At 37.6% G+C, this 19,792-nt stretch overlaps 1 protein-coding gene across 3 annotated transcripts in view; it reads left to right on the forward strand.

The window, feature by feature from the left end:
• The first annotated feature begins 93 nt into the window (after positions 1–93).
• RB1 (RB transcriptional corepressor 1) overlaps positions 94–19,792 on the forward strand; it is a 187,326-nt gene continuing 167,627 nt past the window's right edge. The window contains exons 1-2 of one of the 3 annotated variants that reach the window (XM_036996524.2): positions 94–382; positions 3,143–3,269. In XM_036996524.2, coding sequence (XP_036852419.1) covers positions 264–382; positions 3,143–3,269 — 246 coding nt within the window. In that variant the 5' untranslated portion in view covers positions 94–263. Of the gene's footprint in view, positions 383–3,142; positions 3,270–5,615; positions 5,729–19,792 lie in introns of those variants that run through there. The other 2 variants (XM_073212649.1, XM_036996526.2) reach the window with 2 other exon arrangements.

The raw sequence follows: 19,792 nt of genomic DNA on the forward strand, positions 1-19,792 counted from the left end.
GCCAGCACCCCGGTTCCTTTCAGACGCCGGCGGGCTCAGGAGCCTCGCGGACGTGACGCCGCGGGCGGAAGTGACGTTTTCCCGCGGTTGGACGCGGCGGTCGGTTGCCGGGCGGGGGAGGGCTCGTCCGGTTTTTCTCCGGGGACGTTGAAATTATTTTTGTAACGGGAGTCGGGAGAGGACGGGGCGTGCCCCGACGTGCCCGCGTCCTCCCGCCCCGGCCCGCCTCCACTGTTCCCGGGCTTCTGCCCCGCGGGAGGGTCATGCCGCCCAAAATCCCCCGCAGAGCAGCCGCCGCCGCCGCGGAACCCCCCGCGCCGCCGCCCCTTCCTGAGGAGGATCCCGAGCAGGACAGTGGCCCTGAGGACCTGCCCCTGGCCAGGTGAGCGAGCGGAGGCGCCGCGACGGCCGGCGGGCGAGATGGGCGCCCCGAGCGTGCGTCGGCACTGGCGCCGCGGCGTCTAGGCGGGGGGCGCGTCCTCGGCGGGGGTCGGGTCCCCGCGGGAGAAGGGTCCCTCCTTGCCCCCATCACTGGAGCGCCTGGACGTGGGTGACAGGGGTCTGGATTCGGGCCCGAGGGAGGGAAAGGCAGCTGAGAGGGGTCTCGGCTCCAGCCTGACAGGTGTCGGCGGGTGGGGCTCGGGTCTCTGAACGGAGTGACAGGTGCTCCCTTCCCTCCGCGAGGCGGGAGGCTCTCAGGCAGCGGATACTTTCGAGGTCCCATCTATTGCAAAAAAATCTAAAAATTTTTTTAGAAATTTAAAAATTGACTCACTGGTGTAGAGTTTTTCTCTTGTTGAGATTTGTAATACTCTGGTGGTCGTTTGACTTTCTGTCTTGGTCTCCTGCGATGCAACCGTGAAAGTGTTTTCCTCTGGGCGTGCACTGCATCTGAAGCCCAGTCCTGGGAAAGGCCAACCAGAAAAGCCTTGGACGCTGCTGCAGGGGCGCCATCAGACGTTAAGTGCATGGTCCTGGGCGTCAGTTACATTCGGGCTACTTGGCAGAGGTGGTTTGTAGGGTTCCTTTTAGTAGTGCTTTGAGGCCTTGGGGATTCAGAGCCACCCGAAGTGACTGGAGAAACCTCTTTAGAGGAACTGACGAATGTGCAAAAGTTTGGAGTCATTTAGCCTAAGCGCTAAAAAGTTTCTAAACTTTTTCTCATTTTCCTATTGCATAAAACTCTTCTAACTTATAAATGTTAGTCTTTTTTAGCAGGTCTTATTTCTTCAGTTTTGCCTTTGGCTTTGAGCCAGTGAGGATTCTAGCGTCCCCTCTTTTTTTGTTTTGTTTGAGTACAAAATGAGTGGTGTTCTTGTGCTTACCTGAAGCTTTTTTTTCCCCCCAAGTGGAATCTAAATTTAAGCAAGTTCATGATAACGCACTAGAACACGATAGGGAGATATTTGTTATATTGCAACACCTTATTTTTCTTGAGTGTGATACTTTATGGTTAACAAGCTAAGACTTAAAGAGTGTAATTGCCATCATTTTTGTCGGCACTGGTCCTACGTTGAGACTGCACTTCTAGTCCATCATAAAGTCCTATATCTTTCAACTCTCCAAACACAGAGTTCAGGCAAATTGTAAACAATTGGAATGGGCTTTTGGAAATGATCTGTGAAAGTCTATTAAAAATTCATATATTTAAAATGGACTGTCTTATGGATCAATTAAAAATTATGCTCACTAGTGAAAAAAAAAGTCTGAAAATCTTCTGGGAGAAGACAACTTTAGTGTCCAATTAAACTGTAATGTATCCAATACTTGAAAGTTTCCCTTTGGAAAAAGCAGTAAAGTCTACTATAAAGAATTCCATGTTATCCACAGAGTTTTGGAAGCATTCTCAATTACTGTAGGGTAACCAGAAACACTGAAGTTATGCCCATCAGCTGGGAAAAATAGTGCTTTATTTTTTTCCAAAAATTATTTTATATTACTTTTAAATCATGAAACTACCAGAAATTCTCCTATACGTCAAAACCATACAAGATCAGTATGCTCTTAATTATCCATATCCACAAAACGTTTCATTAGAATGGGCAATTAAAATCTATAGATTAACTATGTAGCAAGGGTAGAACCACTGCCTGGCAATCTGAAGCCAAGAACTTGCTAGTTCAGGGCCTAGTCCAACTGCACTTACAGTGATTAGTCTATTTCTACCTTGAGAGTTGAGATCTTATCTCTGTTGCATTAATTCTGGTCTAAGTGATGTAGTTGGAAGAAAAAAAACCATCACTAAGAATAGCATTCCACCTTCCTTTTTGAAATAATATAAGTTACTTATGTTTTGAAGGAGGGTTCGTAGTCTGGAATAGTGGTCAAGGCTATACATTCTGTAGTTACACTGTTGGGTTTTTAACAAGGTTTCTCACTTACTAGCCATGTCCTCAGGTGAGTGCTTTAACTGCTTTGATTTGGTACTTACCTATAAAACAAGAATAGTAAGAGTAATTACCTAATAGGGCTAAATGTGGGGATTCAGTGAAACCATTCATCTAAGGTACTTTGTATAGGGTCATAGAAAATATTCTAAAATTATTAGCTATTCCTCATACTGTTATTATTATTATTACATGTCAATTGGACATTAAATGATTAAAAAGGATCTAGCTGACAACTTATTTACTGCCTATCTTAGAGAAGGCTGAAATAAGCATAGCAGTAATTTATGTCAAATTAATCATCATGTAAGAAATGCTAGTAGGTAAAGAGATTATATGTGGTATTTATAAGTGTAGACTGCATTTTAACAAAGTCACTGATATTGATTGATTCTTTAATGTTATCTATGGGCTTTCCTCTTCCTGCTTTAATTGTTGCCTCAATTTTCCCAAATAGCTCTAGCTATTGTATTTACTTTCCTTCAATAAGCTACTTTCTGCTCTGAATATATGTGATTCACCAGGCCAGCAAACATATTTCACTGTGTAGTATCCTTATTTTGGAAAGACTGTGAAGAAGATAAACATAGATTTAAATTCTCAGTGGAGTTTTTTCAAAGATAAGTAAGATCGTAAAGTATTTGGTGATGATATCTTTCAAAATAGTGCTATTGTATGGCAAACCATCGACACAAATGTTTAATTAGTTTGATTTCTAAGTACGTGCGTATTATATGTGTATTTTTATCTGGTAGGCTTGGGTTTGAAGAAACTGAAGAACCTGATTTTACTTCGTTGTGTCAGAAATTAAAACTACCAGATCAAGTCAGAGAAAGAGCTTGGTTAACTTGGGAGAAAGTTTCATCTGTGGATGGAGTATTGGTAAGAATTTTGTTATAATTTTTGAAAACAAGTTTCTCATTTTAAAAATAATTTTGAATCACTGGAAAATTTGGGAAATACAAAAATATAAAGAAATGAAAAGCTAGTAATAATTCTTTTACCCAGAGATAATTTACCTCTGATAAGAAAATTTTTTTAAGAAGTCCCCACATAAGGCCCCCACTAAAATATTTTAAAATAAATCTTCGATATAGTTTGTTCACAAATATACCACTACGATATGAAGACTTTTTAAAATACAAAGCCATACCTTATAAAATAATTTTTAATATGTAGCCAGTGTTAAAATTTCCTGATTGTCTCAGAATTAGTTTTGTTAGAATTCAGAATCTTTGATAATGTTGTGATATATTTCTTCCAATATTTTCTTTGCAGACATATAAGTGTGTATTTAATAATACCAGCAAATAATTACTAGTGCTTTATGTATACGAGGGGAATATTGTCAGCACTTTGCAGAGAACTCATTTAACAATCCATTGAGATATGAAATCTAAAATCTTTATTTTATATGTAAAATATGAAATTGTCATTAGACAGGTGATGACACTGAAGTAGAGTGAAGTTAAGTAACTTGACAAAAGTCCTTGGCTAATAAGATCTAAAATGCAGATTTGGGATCATCTGTATAGTTATATATAGTTACATGTAACTACATGTAGTTTAGTATCTTGCTTTAAAAATATTTTCTTAACATATCATGAGCATTCTATTATATTATTAAATTTTTTGATATTTAGTAAAGTAGTTTCAAACAGTATAATATTTTATCCATTAGATGTATTTTAATGTGTTAATATTATTGGACATTTTCTTCCCTAAGTCCTTGATTATTTATTAAATAAATTAATGAATAATCTCTGATTATTAGAATAAATTCTTCAAGCTGAGTTACTGAGTCAAAAGCTATGAACATTTTTAAAACACATAGTAATTATTGCTAAATTGTGCTCCAGACAGGCACTTTTAATGAATTTACTTTCTCAGCAGCATTGTATTATAATACAATGTCTGTCCATTTTTACTGATCAGATCAATGCAGCAAAGTATGTTTATGGCATCCCATAAAAATAACTATTTAAAATCACTAAAAAATGTCTCTGGTGTCTTAGTCCATTTGGGCTACTATCACAACCTAACATAGACTGGGTGGCTTGTAAACAACAGAAGTTTATTTCTCATAGTTCTGGAGTTTAGGAAGCCCAAGACCGTGGTACTGGCAGATTCTGTATCTGTATCTTTGTGACTCACAGACAGTGCCTTGTCACGGGCCTCACATGGTGGAAGGAATGGAAGCTTTCTTGGGCCTCTTTTATAAGGGCACTAATCTCATTCATAAGAGCTCTGCCTACTCACTACCTAAAGACCTCACCTCCTAATACCATGACATTGAGCATTATGTTTTGAGCATATGAATTTGGAGGAGACACAAGCATTTAGTACATAGCATCTGGTAATAAAAGAAAGAAAAGAGATCCCACAATTCCAAAGATCTAACATATTCTAGAATCCCTTACTGAAAAGGGAAGAATATTGAAGTATTTTGGATGAGTGAATCAGAAGCGGTCATCCCAAAGCATCTAATGTGTATTTCCACTGATTTGGATACCTCATGTACAGAGCTGTTTCTGTGCATATGCAGCTAAAGGGAGTCATAGCTTCTTTGCTTCTTTCTCTCCCATGAATACTAGGCTTTTAATTTTCAGAAAGTTGAGAAGTGGTAACTGATTATAAGGTGTATTAGTGAATATAGGTAGTTTTCTAAGTGTGATGTGTTCCAGATCTCTTGGCAAGACAATATAATAGGTCTCAAGGGTAGTTCACACAAAAGTTTTTTGTAGTGAACTGTAGCAATAGTAGTTTTAATTGTAGAGGCCCTTTTGGGTTTCACCTTGAATACATAAAGGAATAAATGTTACTACTTTCTTATCCTACCCTTTTCTCTTCCTGGCTTTGTTGCTACCTTCCATAGGAACTGGAAGAGTTTAAATCTCATTTCCTAATCAGGCTCATGATGGGGACTTAGTTAGTCATGTGAAATCATTCCTGGTTGTGTGCTTGAGGAAGATAAGAAAGGGATTTTCTGTTACCTTTAGGATTTCGGGTACCGTTTTAGGGGGCGTGACAGAGGGTGCTGTTGTTTTGTGCTGTTATAATTCACTATACTTTTACCTATAAATTTTATCTCAAGTTAGGTTTTTGAGGGTTGGCCTGAGAAATTATGCAATAATTTTCTAAGGCGGAATGTGACAGAGTGTGAGAAGCAAATGTAATGACAAAATTAACCTGTTTCTGATGCAGCTATTCTTGTTGCAGTTGGCTGTCTTTGAAGCAAGAAGAGGAATCTGGTAACTCAGAGAACTCTTTTTGGCAACTAAAAGTAGATGATGTTATTTGAATAGAGGTTGGATTTGTCATCAGACTGATCTGACTCAAGTGTAAGATCTACTGTTTACTAGCTCCATGATCTTGAACAAGTTACCTAAAATCTCCAAGTGTCAGTTTTCTTATCTGTAAAAGTAACTAACAGTGACTTCTGGATCTTGGATTACTGTGTGGACTAAATAAACTCATTTACATAACATACTTATTAGTATATGAGCATTAACTGAGTGCCTAAATTAGGCTGTACAAGCAGAATAATTTAAGAACTACCCCAGAAAATTTTATGTTAATATAATTTTTTGGAGAACTTAAGAATCAGTTAAAATGGTGGAATTTTTAAATGCATGTGTAGTATCTTAGAATGGTACTTTTGCTGAAATTCATTTTTTTAAGTTCTTGAGAGTCAGAAAAGTTGTTTATGAATACATAAAAGTGTCTATCCTTCTTAAGGAAAGTTTTGTGATATTTTGTCTAGAAAAGTATTTACTCCTGTTTGTATATGTTTAATAACTGTGTAGGACATGATTGCTGTCATTAGATTGTGTTTATGCTGCTTATATGAATATGCATATGAGTAAGGACATTCACATTAAGAAATTGGTCAGGAGTGTTGTTCATGTTGTGACTTAAGGCAAATTAGTTGTTAGGATTTTGGTTTTCTTTCTGCATCTTGAATGCAGCATGGTAGAATGGAAAAGGCCTTGGATCTAAAGGCAGAAGCTTTGTAGTTTTAGTTATATGATTGTAGGTAAATTTGTTCATTTTTCAAGTCTCAGTTTACTCATTTGTAAAGCAGAAACAATATGAATGTCAGCCTCTTAGGGTTTTGTGTGTGTGTTATGTGTATGTGTGTATTCAAGAGCTTTGGAATATACTGCCATTGATAAAGGCATTTGTTCTTTGTGATGTGAATCATGTTTAGAAAGATAATTGAAAAGAATACTTTGGAATTGGACTAATGCTAGGATTTCATTGGACTAATGCTAGGATTTCATTCATATGAAAGGCCTCTACCTGTTATTTTCCAGTTCTTAGTAATATGTGTAGTCTTTCTGTTTGAAGATGCTGCTAATATTCTGATTACATGTGGGTGTTACTAGAAAAATTCATTTAAGAGCAAGTACATGTGTGTTGTATTTTATCTTATAGACATGGACTATTTGCAACTTTTATTTCTGATTCCATTTCCAAGATTAATTTTTTTTTTGAGAGGGCATCTCTCATATTTATTGATCAAATGGTTGTTAACGACAATAAAATTCTGTATAGGGGACTCAATGCTCAATGTACAATCATTAATCCACCCCAAGCCTAATTCTCATCAGTCTTCAATCTTCTGAAGCATAACGAACAAGTTTTTACATGGTGAACAAGTTCTTACATAGTGAATAAGTTCTTACATGGTGAACAGTACAAGGGCAGTCATCACAGAAACTTTCAGTTTTGATCACACATTATGAACTATAAACAATCAGGTCAAATATGAATATTTGTTTGATTTTTATACTTGATTTATATGTGAATCCCACATGTCTCCCTTTATTATTATTATTATTATTATTTTTAATAAAATTGCGAAGTGGTAGGTAGATGCAAGATAAAGGTAGAAAACATAGTTTAGTGCTGTAAGAGAGCAAATTTAGATGATCAGGTGTATGCCTGTAGACTAAGTGTTAATCCAAGCTAGACAGGGGTAATAAAACATCCACGGATGCAGAAGATTTCTCTCAAAACAGGGGGGGTGAGGTCTAAGCCTCACCTCGGTTGATCCCCAATTTCTCACCTGATGGCCCCCCTGCGACTGTGCCTTCTTAGGTTGTTCCTCCCTTGAGGAATCTTACCCGTCTCTGGCTAACCAGTCATCTTCCGGGGCCATACAGGGAGATATAAAGTTGGTAAGTGAGAGAGAGGCAATATTGTTTGAAAAGGTTAGCTTTTTACTTCTTTGCAGATTTATGCCCTGTGGCTTTTATGCCCAGTATTTGTCTTGAGGTATCTTTACCACTTGGAAGAATTATGATACTCGGTAAATTCGATATGAGGCACGAATTCTATTTAAGGATTGTAATTAGGAAGGAAGAAGAAAAGCTATAAGAGTAGGAGACAGAAGATAACATGGGAAGATTGATTATTTCTTTGACATATCTTCTTGTAGAGTAACTTAAGCATGTATAGGTTTTAAACTACTAATTAAATTGCGCACACACATTAACATAATAGGAATACAGTTACATAACCAAAGCAGACCTATAATTACCAGCCATCTCCAGTGAAACCAAGAAAACCAGTTAGGCACCCTAGGCATTTGTGAAAACTTATCTATGATATGGTGGATATTGTCCAACTGAACTTGAACAGTCTGAGAGAAATCAGACAAATTAAAACAACCCATTCCTTGGGACTGTTCACATCCCATATTTTCTTTTAACAGTAGATAGTCTATAGTCGTAAGATTTTGGAGCGCTACAACTTGCACTTCTCCTAATTCTTGGTTGAGTTCCAACAGTATAGATCCAGTCAAATTTGTTGTTTTGCTGTATGCACAGGTCAGCTTAGATATCTCCTTCTTCATTCCAATGGCAAGTCCAGGTACCGGTGGGATGAATGTAGCTACAACTGCAGCATCACCTGGATCTTTGTTGAGGATTTTTGATGATCATCTTCTGGTATGAGTCTTCCAGAGAGTGCTGATGTTGGAAGTTCTTCTTCATATCATATCTTAGTCCATTTTCTGGGTAGCCAAATTAGGCTTTGATCCTCTGTATAAACACAAACAGACCCTTTGCCCACACTTTGATATGCCCTTTATACCACTGTGTAGAACTCATTGGAGGTCACCACACAGGAACTGCTTTTTTTTTTTTTAAGAGAAAGGAATATTATCAGAAAAATGTACCTCCATAGCCAATCATCTGACACCCTTTAAGTGATCAAAAATAAGGATATTTAAAGCATGCATTAATCGTTAATTTACACTTAGTTTTATCCTATCAGGGAGTCATCCCCCTTTCCTTTCTTTCTTTTTTTTTTATTATCATTAATCTACACTTACATGAAGAATATTATGTTTACTAGGCTCTCCCCTATACCAGGTCCCCGCTATAAACCACTTTACAGTCACTGTCCATCAGCATAGCAAAATGTTGTAGAATCACTACTTGTCTTCTCTGTGTTGTACAGCTCTCCCCTTTCTCCCTCCCCCCCATGCATGCTGATCTTAATACTCCCCTTCTTCCTCCCCCCCCTTTTCCCTCCCTACCCACCCATCCTCCCCAGTCGCTTTCCCTTTGGTACCTATTAGTCCATTCTTGGGTTCTGTGATTCCGCTGCTGTTTTGTTTCTTCAGGATTTCCTTTGTTCTTATACTCCACAGATGAGTGAAATCATTTGGTATTGCTCTTTCTCCGCTTGGCTTATTTCACTGAGCATAATACCCTCTAGCTCCATCCAAGTTGCTGCAAATGTAGGATTTTCCCTCTTATGGTTGAGTAGTCTTCCATTGTGTATATGTACCACATCTTCTTTATCCATTCATCTACCGATGGACATTTAGGTTGATTCCAATTCTTGGCTATTGTAAATAGTGCTGCGATAAACATAGGGGTGCATCTGTCTTTCTCAAACTTGATTGCTGCGTTCTTAGGGTTAATTCCTAGGAGTGGAATTCCTGGGTCAAATGGTAAGTCTGTTTTGAGCATTTTGATGAACCTCCATACTGCTTTCCACAGTGGCTGAACTAATTTACATTCCCACCAGCAGTGTAGGAGGGTTCCCCTTTCTCCACAGCCTCGCCAACATTTGTTGTTGTTTGTCTTTTGGATGGCAGCCATCCTTACTGGTGTGAGGTGATACCTCATTGTAGTTTTAATTTGCATCTCTCTGATAATTAGCGATGTGGAGCATCTTTTCATGTGTCTGTTGGCCATCTGTATTTCTTTTTTGGAGAACTGTCTGTTCAGTTCCTATGACCATTTTTTAATTGGATTATTTGTTTTTTGTTTGTTGAGGCATGTGAGCTCTTTATATATTTTGGACGTCAAGCCTTTATCGGATCTGTCATTTTCAAATATATTCTCCCATACTGTAGGGTTCCTTTTTGTTCTATTGATGGTGTCTTTTGCAGTACAGAAGCTTTTCAACTTAATATAGTCCCACTTGTTCATTTTTGCTTTTGTTTTCCTTCCCCGGGGAGATATGTTCAAGAAGAGGTCACTCATGTTTATGTCTTAAAAGTTTTTTGCCTGTGTTTTTTTCCAAGAGTTTTATGGTGTCATGACTTACATTCAGGTCTTTGATCCATTTCGAATTTACTTTTGTGTATGGGGTTAGACAATGGTCCAGTTTCATTCTCCTACATGTAGCTGTCCAGTTTTGCCAGCACCATCCGATGAAGAGACTGTCATTTTGCCATTGTATGTCCATGGCTCCTTTATCAAATACTAATTGACCATATATGTTTGGGTTAATGTCTGGAGTCTCTTATCTGTTCCACTGGTCTGTGGCTCTGTTCTTGTGCCATTACCAAATTGTCTTGATTACCAAATTGATGGCTTTGTAGTAGAGCTTGAAGTTGGGGAGTGAAATCCCCCCTACTTTATTCTTCTTTTTCAGGATTGCTTTGGCTATTCGGGGTCTTTGGTGTTTCCATATGAGTTTTTGAATTATTTGTTCCAGTTCATTGAAGAATGTTGCTGGTAATTTGATAGGGATTGCGTCAAATCTATGTTGCTTTGGGCAGGATGGCCATTGTGACGATATTAATTCTTCCTAGCCATGAGCATGTGATGAGGTTCCATTTGTTACTGTCCCCTTTCATTTCTCTTAAGAGTGACTTGTAGTTTTCAGGGTATAGGTCTTTCACTTCTTTGGTTAGCTTTATTCCTAGGTATTTTATTCTTTTTGATGCAATTGTAAATGGAATTGTTTTCCTGATTTCTCTTTCTATTGGTTCATTGTTAGTGTATAGGAAAGCTACAGATTTCTGTGCGTTAATTTTGTATCCTGCAACTTTGCTGTATTCTGACATCAGTTCTAGTAGTTCTGGAGTGGAGTCTTTAGGGTTTTTTATGTACAATATCATATCATCTGCAAATAGTGACAGTATAACTTCTTCTTTACCAATCTGGATTCCTTGTATTTCTTTGTTTTGTCTGATTGCCGTGGCTAGGACCTCTAGTACTACGTTAAATAACAGTGGGGAGAGTGGCCATCCCTGTCTATTTCCCGATCTCAGAGGAAAAGCTTTCAGCTTTTCGCTCTTCAGTATAATGTTGGCTCTGGGTTTATCATATATGGCCTTTATTATGTTGAGGTACTTGCCCTCTATTCCCATTTTGCTGAGAGTTTTTATCATGAATGGATGTTGAATTTTGTGAAATGCTTTTTCAGCATCTATGGAGATGATCATGTGGTTTTTGTCCTTCTTTTTGTTAATGTGGTGGATGATGTTGATTGATTTTCGAATGTTGTACCATCCTTGCATCCCTGGGTTGAATCCCACTTGGTCATGGTGTATGATCCTTTTGATATACTGTTGAATTCTCTTTGCTAATATTTTATTGAGTATTTTCGCATCTACATTCATCAGGGATATTGGTCTGTAATTTTCTTTTTTGGTGGGGTCTTTGCCTGGTTTTGGTATTAGGGTGATGTTGGCTTCATAGAATGAGTTTGGGAGTATTCCCTCCTCTTCTATTTTTTGGAACACTTTAAGGATAATGGGTACTATGTCTTCTCTGTGTGTCTGATAAAATTCAGAGGTAAATCCGTCCGGCCCAGGGGTTTTGTTCTTGGGTAGTTTTTTGATTACTGTTTCAATTTCTTTGCTTATAATTGGTTTGTTTAACTTTTGTGTTTCTTCCTTGGTCTGTCTTGGGAGGTTGTATTTTTCTAGGAAGTTGTCCATTTCTTCTAGGTTTTCCAGCTTGTTGGCATATAGGTTTTCATAGTAGTCTTTAATAATTCTTTGTATTTCTGGGGAGTCTCTCATGATTTTTCCATTCTCATTTCTGATTCTGTTGATTTGTGTTTATTCTCTTTTTCTGTTAATAAGTTTGTCTAGAGGCTTATCTATTTTGTTTATTTTCTCAAAGAACCAGCTCTTGGTTTCATTGATTTTTGCTGTTGTATTATTCTTCTGAATTTTGTTTATTTCTTCTCTGATCTTAATTATGTCCCTCCTTCTGCTGACTTTAGGTCTCATTTGTTCTTCTTTTTCCAGTTTCAATAATTGTGATGTTAGACTATTCATTTGGTATTGTTCTTCCTTCATCAAGTGTGCCTGGATCGCTATATGCTTTCCTCTTAAGACTGCTTTTGCTGCGTCCCACAGAAGTTGGGGCTTTGTGTTGTTGTTGTCATTTGTTTCTATATATTCCTTGATCTCTATTTTAATTTGTTCATTGATCCATTGATTATTTAGAAGCATGTTGTTAAGCCTCTGTGTGTTTGTGAGCCTTTTTGTATTCTTTATAGAATTTATTTCTACTTTTATACCTTTGTGGTCTGAAAAATTGGTTGGTAGAATTTCAATATTTTGGAATTTGCTGAGGCTCTTTTTGTGGGCTAGTATGTGGTCTATTCTGGAGAATGTTCCATGTGCACTTGAGAAGAATGTATATCCTGTTGCTTTTGGATGTAGAGTTCTATAGATGTCTATTAGGTCCATCTGTTCTAGTGTGTTGTTCAGTGCCTCTGTGTCCTTACTTATTTTCTGCCCGGTGTATCTATCCTTTGGGGTGAGTGGTGTGTTCAAGTCTCCTAAAATGAATGCATTGCAGTCTATTTCCCCCTTTAGTTCTGTTAGTATTTGTTTCACATATGCTGGTGTTCCTGTGTTGGGTGCATATATATTTAGAATGGTTATGTCCTCCTGTTGGACTGAGCCCTTTATCATTATGTAGTGTCCTTCTTTATCTCTTGTTACTTTCTTTGTTTTGAATTCTCTTTTGTCTGATATTAGTACTGCAGCCCCTGCTTTCTTCTCACTGTTGTTTGCCTGAAATATGTTTTTCCATCCCTTGACTTTTAGTCTGTACATGTCTTTGGGTTTGAGGTGAGTTTCTTGTAAGCAGCATATAGATGGGTCTTGCTTTTTTATCCATTCTATTACTCTGTGTCTTTTGATTGGTGCATTAAGTCCATTTACATTTAGGGTGACTATTGAGAGATATGTACTTATTGCCATTGCAGGCTTTAAATTCGTGGTTACCAAAGGTTCAAGGTTAGCCTCCTTAGTATCTTACTACCTAACTTAGCTCGCTTATTGAGCTGTTATATACACTGTCTGGAGATTCTTTTCTTCTCTCCCTTCTTATTTCTCCTCCTCCTTTCTTCATATGTTGGGTGTTTTGTTCTGTGCTCTTTTTAGGAGTGCTCACATCTAGAGCAGTCCCTGTAAGATGCCCTGTAGAGGTGGTTTGTGGGAAGCAAATTCCCTCAGCTTTTGCTTGTCTGGGAATTGTTTAATCCTGCCATCATATTTAAGTGATAGTTGTGCAGATACAGTATCCTTGGTTCAAGGTCCTTCTGTTTCATAGCATTAAATATATCATGCCATTCTCTTCTGGCCTGTAGGGTTTGTGTCGAGAAGTCTAATCATAGCCTGATGGGTTTTCCTTTATAGGTGACCTTTTTCTCTCTAGCTGCCTTTAAAACTCTTTCCTTGTCCTTGATCTTTCCCATTTGAATTATTATGTGTCTTGGTGTTGTCCTCCTTGGATCCTTTCTGTTGGGGGTTCTGTGTGTTTCCGTGGTCTGGTGTATTATTTCCTCCCCCAGTTTAGGGAAGTTTTCAGCAATTATTTCTTCAAAGACACTTTCTATCCCTTTCATCTCTCTTCTTCTTCTGGTACCCCTATAATATGGATATTGTTCCTTTTGGATTGGTCACACAGTTCTCTTAGTATTGTTTCATTCCTGCAGATCCTTTTATCTCTCTCTATGTCAGCTTCTATACGTTCCTGTTCTCTGGATTCTATTCCTTCAACGGCCTCTTGCATCTTATCCATTCTGCTTATAAATCTTTCCAGGGTTTGTTTCACTTCTGTAATCTCCTTCCTGGCATCTGTGATCTCCCTCCAGACATCATCCCATTGCTCTTGCATTTTTCTCTGCATCTCTGTGAGCATGTTCTTGATTTTTATTTTGAATTCTTTTTCAGGAAGACTGGTTAGGTCTGTCTCCTCAGGTATTAACTCTGTGATCTTTGTCTGCCTGTAGTTTTGCCTTTTCATGGTGATAGAGATAGTTTGCAGAGCTGGTACGAGTGATGGCTGGAAGAGCTTTCCTTCTTGTTGGTCTCTGGCCTTCCTCTCCTGGGAGTACAGCGACCTCTAGTGGCTTGTGCTGGGCAGCTGCGTGCAGACAGGAGCGCACAGCCAGGGCTTCTGCTTCCTGCCCGGCTGCTATGGAGTTTATCTCCGCTGTTGCTGTAGGCGTGGCCTGGCTCGGGCTGCTGCTCCAAAATGGTGGAGCCCCGTTGGAGGGGGAGCGGCTGGGAGGCTATTTATCTCTGTAAGGGGCCTCCATGCTCCCTGCTGCCCAGTGGCTTAGAGTGCCCAGGGATCCCCAGATTCCCTGCCTCTAGACTAAGTGTCCCACCCTGCCCCTTTAAGACTTCCAAGAAGCACTCGCCAAACCAAAACAACAACAACAACAACAACAAAATATATTAGAGAAATAATTAAAAAAAAAAAAGAAAAACGCACAATTTTCTTTTTCCTTAGGCGCCAGCCTCAGGCACCCGCTCACCGGTCTTGCTGTCCTGTTTCCCTAGTATTGGGGTTCCTTTCCCTTTAAGACTTCCAGAAAGCACTTGCCAAAAAAATGGCTGCTCCTGTTTCTTTGTTCTCCGGCGTCGGCCTCAGGCACCCGCTCACCAGTCTTGCTGCCATGTTTCCCTAGTATCCAGGACCCAACGCTTGCACTGTGTCTGCGCTCTGGTCTAGATGGCTGGGGCTGGGTGTTCAGCAGTCCTGGGCTCCCTCTCTCTCCCAGCTCCGATTCCTCTCCTTCTGCCGGGAGTTGGGGGGAGGGGCGCTCAGGTCCGCAGCGCTCGCGCTTGTATCTTACCCCTTTCGTGAGGCGCTGGGTTCTCACAGGTGTGGATATGGTCTGGATGTTGTCCTGTGTCCTCTTGACTCTATTTTTGGAAGAGTTGTCTTTGTTATATTTTCATAGATATATGTGGTTTTGGGAGGAGATTTCTGCTGCTCTACTCACGCCCCTATCTTGCCTCCACCCCAAGATTAATTTTGAAAGACATTTTTTATGGTTAATTTCAGACATTTATAAAAGAAGATAGAGAAAATAGTATGAACTCTCATATACTTCTTACCTGTCTTCAGCAGTTGTCAACCATGGCCAAACTGTATTTTTCCCCAAACCCAGATTATTTTAAAGTAAATCTCAGATATGATGTTTCATCCATAAATATTTCAGTATGTATGTGGAAAAGATAAGAACTCTTTTAAAAAATGACCACAGTTCATAACACCTAACAAAATGAATGAAAATTCCTTATTATCAAATATGCGGTGTGCAAAATTTCTTGATTATTTCATAAGTTCTTTTTTCAGTATGTTGTAGTCAGGACTCAAATAAAGAACATACCTTGTGATGGGTTGATTTGTGTTTTAAATCTCTTTTAAACTATAGGTTTCAACTTCTTCTCTCCCCTTTTCCCGTTCTTTTCTTACAATTCATTTGTTGAAGACACTGGATTGTTTATCCTGTGGAGGTTCTTAGTGTGCATTTTATCGATCGCATCTCCTTTTTTTTTGTTATTTTGTTATTAATCTACAATTACATGAGGAACATTATGTTACTAGGGTCTCCCTTCACCAAGTCCCCCCCACAAACCCCATTACAGTCACTGTCCATCAGCATAGTAAGATGTTGTAGAATCACTACTTGTCTTCTCTGTGTTTCACAGCCCTCCCCATTCCCTACCCCCCACATTGTACATGCTAATCGTAATACCCCCTTTCTTCTTCCCCGTCCTCATCCCTCCCTTCCCTCCCATTCTCCCCAGCCCCTTTCCCTTTGGTAACTGTTAGTCCATTATTGGGTTCTGTGATTTTGCTGCTGTTTTGTTCCTTCAGTTTTTCTTTGTTCTTATACTCCACATATAAGTGAAATCATTTGATATTTGTCTTTCTCCGCTTGACTTATTTCACTGAGCCATTGTTTTAACATATTTGTCAAAATGTATTTCATGGAGACAGATCTAGAGGCCTAATCGTATCCTGTGTTAATGTTTTCTGGAAGAAATACTTCAGAAATGTTGTATATGCCCATTAGGATTCACATAATGTCTAGTTATGTCTTTTTTTGATGTAAGCTACTACTGATGGCCATTGACTGGATTCATTAGGGATGGCTAAATGGTAGGCTGATAACTTCTTCATTCCTTTTTCAGTTGTAACTTTTCTGTAAAGAGAAACTTTCCTCTATCAACTATTCTTTTTCTGTAGTACAGTTATTCAGGAAATATAGGATAAGTACTTTATTCTTTGCTTTTATCGGCTAGTTTTCAAACTAATGTGTTTGTTCTATAATATCCTCCAAAGGTGACCAATGATTATAATCATCTTTCCAAGTATTATCTTGACAATACTAATAGACCAGTTTGGCTCTTTGTAGACATTTAATAGATCTTTACTCAGTGATAATATGATGTATTTTGTAATTTCAAGAATGTTGAACAAATGGGAATATACAGTATTTAACTTTTCAGAGTGGCTTTTTTCATTCAGCATAATTCCCTGGTGACCGATTGAAGTTATATATCAATGTATTAGTTTGCTAGGGCTTTTGTAACAGAATACTGTGGACTGGGTGGCTTAACAGAAATTATTTTCTCACAGGTCTGAAGGCTAGAAATCCAAGATAAAATGTCAGCAGGTTTGGTTTCTTTTGATGCTTTCCTCCTCGGCTTGCAGATGGCTGCCTTCTCGTCATGTTCTGGAATGGTTTCCCTATGCCCACATCCGTGGTGTCTTTTTGTGTGTCCACATACCCTGTTCTTGTAAGAAACACTGGTCAGATTGGATTAGGGCCCATCTGAATGTCCTCATTTTAACTTACTGTACCTCTTTGAGGCCCTATTTCCAAATACAGTCATTCTCGGGCACTTTGGGGAAGTTAGGGTTTCAACATAGGAATTTTGCGGGTTGGGGGACACAGTTCAGCTCATTGTAAACAGTTTGTTCCTTTTCTTTGCTGAGTAGTATTCCATGGTATGGCTGGACTCTAATATGCTTAAGTATTTACTTATTGAAAGATACTGGTGGCGTTTGTAGGTTGTAGCTATAATGAATAAAGCTGCTATGAGCATTTGTGTATAGGTTTTTGTGCAGACATAGTTTTCATTCTGGAAATAAATGCTTAACAGTGCAATTGCTGGTCATATGGTATGGTTATATGTTTAATTGCATAAGAAACTGTCAGACTTTTCCAGAGTGGCTGTATCATGTTACATCCTACTGTCAGTGTATAGGTAATCCAGTTTCTCTGCATCTTTGCCAACATTTTATGGTATTGTTTATTATTTTATTTTAGCCATTCTTGCAGGTGTGTAGTGACATGTCATTGTGGTTTTAATTTACATTTTTCTGATGTTTGATGTTATAGAACATCTTTTTTTACAATAGTTTTTTTTTTAAGAACAGTTTTAGGTACACAGCAAAATTAAGCAGAAGGTACAAACATTTCCCATATACTCCCTGCCCTACATATGTACAGCTTTCCTATTATCAACATCCCCCACAAGAGTGCTACATTCATTGCAGTTGAATGACCTGCATTGACACATCCTTATCACCCAGAGTCCATAGTTGCTGAAGGTCTCCTAAATATGCTTATTTGCCTCTTGCTTATCATCACCCATGAAATGTCTCTTTATGTCTTTTGTTCATTTTGAGTTTCCGTAGGGTTTTCTACATATATAATTATGTCATCTGTGAATAATGACAGTTTTATTTTTTCCTTTCTAATTTTTGCATTTTTTCTTGCCTGTTGCACTGGCTAAGACTTCAGTACAGTACGTGTTGAGAGTTCCCACTTTTAGGGACAAAAGTCATTCTGTTTTTCACCATAAAGCATAATGTTAGGAGTAGGTTTTTCTTAGATGTTCTTTATTAGATTAAGGATTTAGTCTCTAGTCCTAGTTTGCAGAGATTTTTAAAAATTGTATCAGAAACTAATGTTGGATTTTGTCAAATGCTTTTCCTGCACCTGTTGAGACAATCATATACTTTAACTTTTGAGACTGTTAATAATAATTTCAAATGTTAAAACAACCTTGCATTCCTGGGACAAACTTCACTTTATCATAGTACATTAAGCATTTCACATATTGTTGGATTTGCTTAACTTTTGTTAAGAATTTTTGCATATAGACAAGGGATACTGGTTTATAATTTATTCAATTACAGTTTAAATTTTTTTTTCCAGTTTTTGTTTGGCTTTGTGACAGAATAATGCTAACCTCATAGGGTGAATTGGGAAATAATTTCTTTTCAATTTTTTGGGTAGAGTTTGTGTAAAATTATTATTTCATCCTTAAATGTTTGATGAAGTCATATGAACCTCTAGTTTTCTTTGTGGAAAGGTTTTTACTACAAATTCAATTTCCCTCAAGTTTATTACTTTTTTTGTGAGCTTTGCAGTTTGTGTTTTTCAAGGAATTTGTCCATTTCATCTAACTTGTTGAATTTATTGGTATAAAATTATATTTAATATTCCTTTATTATACCTTAGTATTATTTTAATAAAAGAGTGTATCTTATATTGTATGTACATATGACCATTGCAGTACATGATGAAATGACTCTCCTTATTCCTCAAAATACTCTTTGCTCTGAAATCTACTTTTTCAAATATTAATATAGATACTTGAGCTTTCTTTTGGTAAGTATTTAGTATGGTATACCTTTTAAAAAAATCTGTTTATTTTTAACACATTTGTGTCATATTTACAATGGATTACTTATAGACAATATATAGTTGGGTCAGTCTTTGCCCTTTATACTGTGTTGGGAATTTTAGATCATAAACATTAAATGTGGTTATTGAAATGATTGGGCTTAAATCTTCCATCTTGCTATTAGTTTCTATTTGTCTCATCATTTTTCGTTCTTTTTCCCTCTTTTCTTGGCTTTGCTTGGATCGATTTTTTTTTTTTTTATGATTCCTTGTTTCTTGTTTGTTGGCTTATTAGCTGTAACTCTTTTTTTGGTTATTTTAGTCATTATTTCATACTTCACAGTCTACTTTCAAATAATATTGTACTACTTCACGGATACTATAAAAACCTTACACACAGTATACCTCCATTTCTCTCCTCTTGTTCTTTGTTTTATTGTTACACATTTTGCTTGTACATGTGTTATAAACCCATAATACATTGTCATTATTTTTGCATTAAATAGTCTGTGATTTTTTTAAGAAATTTAAATAATAAAGTCTATACATTTAGCTATGAAGTTACCATTTTCTGTACTTTTCATTCTTTTATATAGGTCCATATTTTCTATTTGACATAATTTTCTTTCTGCTTTTCCTTAGCTGTCTTTATTCTTTCTGATTTTCCTTAACACTTTGATAGTGCAGTCTGATGATAATTTCTTTCAACATTTGTCTGAAAAATTTTTTATTTTGCCTTAGTTTTTGAAAGATATTTGCACTGGTTAAAGAATTGCAGCTTGACTTTTCTCCCTACTACTTTGAGATGTTGTCCGCCATGTTCTTGTTTGCATTGCTTCCAGAGATAAATCTGCTGCCATCTTTGTCTTTGTTCCTTTATATGTACTATATCTTATTTTATGATCTTCTGTTTTTCAGTAGTAAGTTTAAGCAAATTTATCATGGTGTTTCTTGATGTTTTTAAGATTTTAATGCTTGTGGTTCATTGTACTTTTTAACTCTAGGTTTGGCTTACACAAAATATGGAAAAATTTTGACCATCATGTCTTCAAAAAAATTTTTTTGGTCCTTTTCCTTTTGCTCCTCTCCTTCAGGTTCTCCAGTTACACATACATTTAACTATTTGATGTTTTCTAATAGTTCGTTGGTGCTCTCTTCAGTTTTTTGCCCTAGTTTTCTTTGCTGTACAT

Source organism: Manis javanica, chromosome 9 (genome assembly GCF_040802235.1).
Source record: "Manis javanica isolate MJ-LG chromosome 9, MJ_LKY, whole genome shotgun sequence".
NCBI lineage: Eukaryota > Metazoa > Chordata > Mammalia > Pholidota > Manidae > Manis > Manis javanica.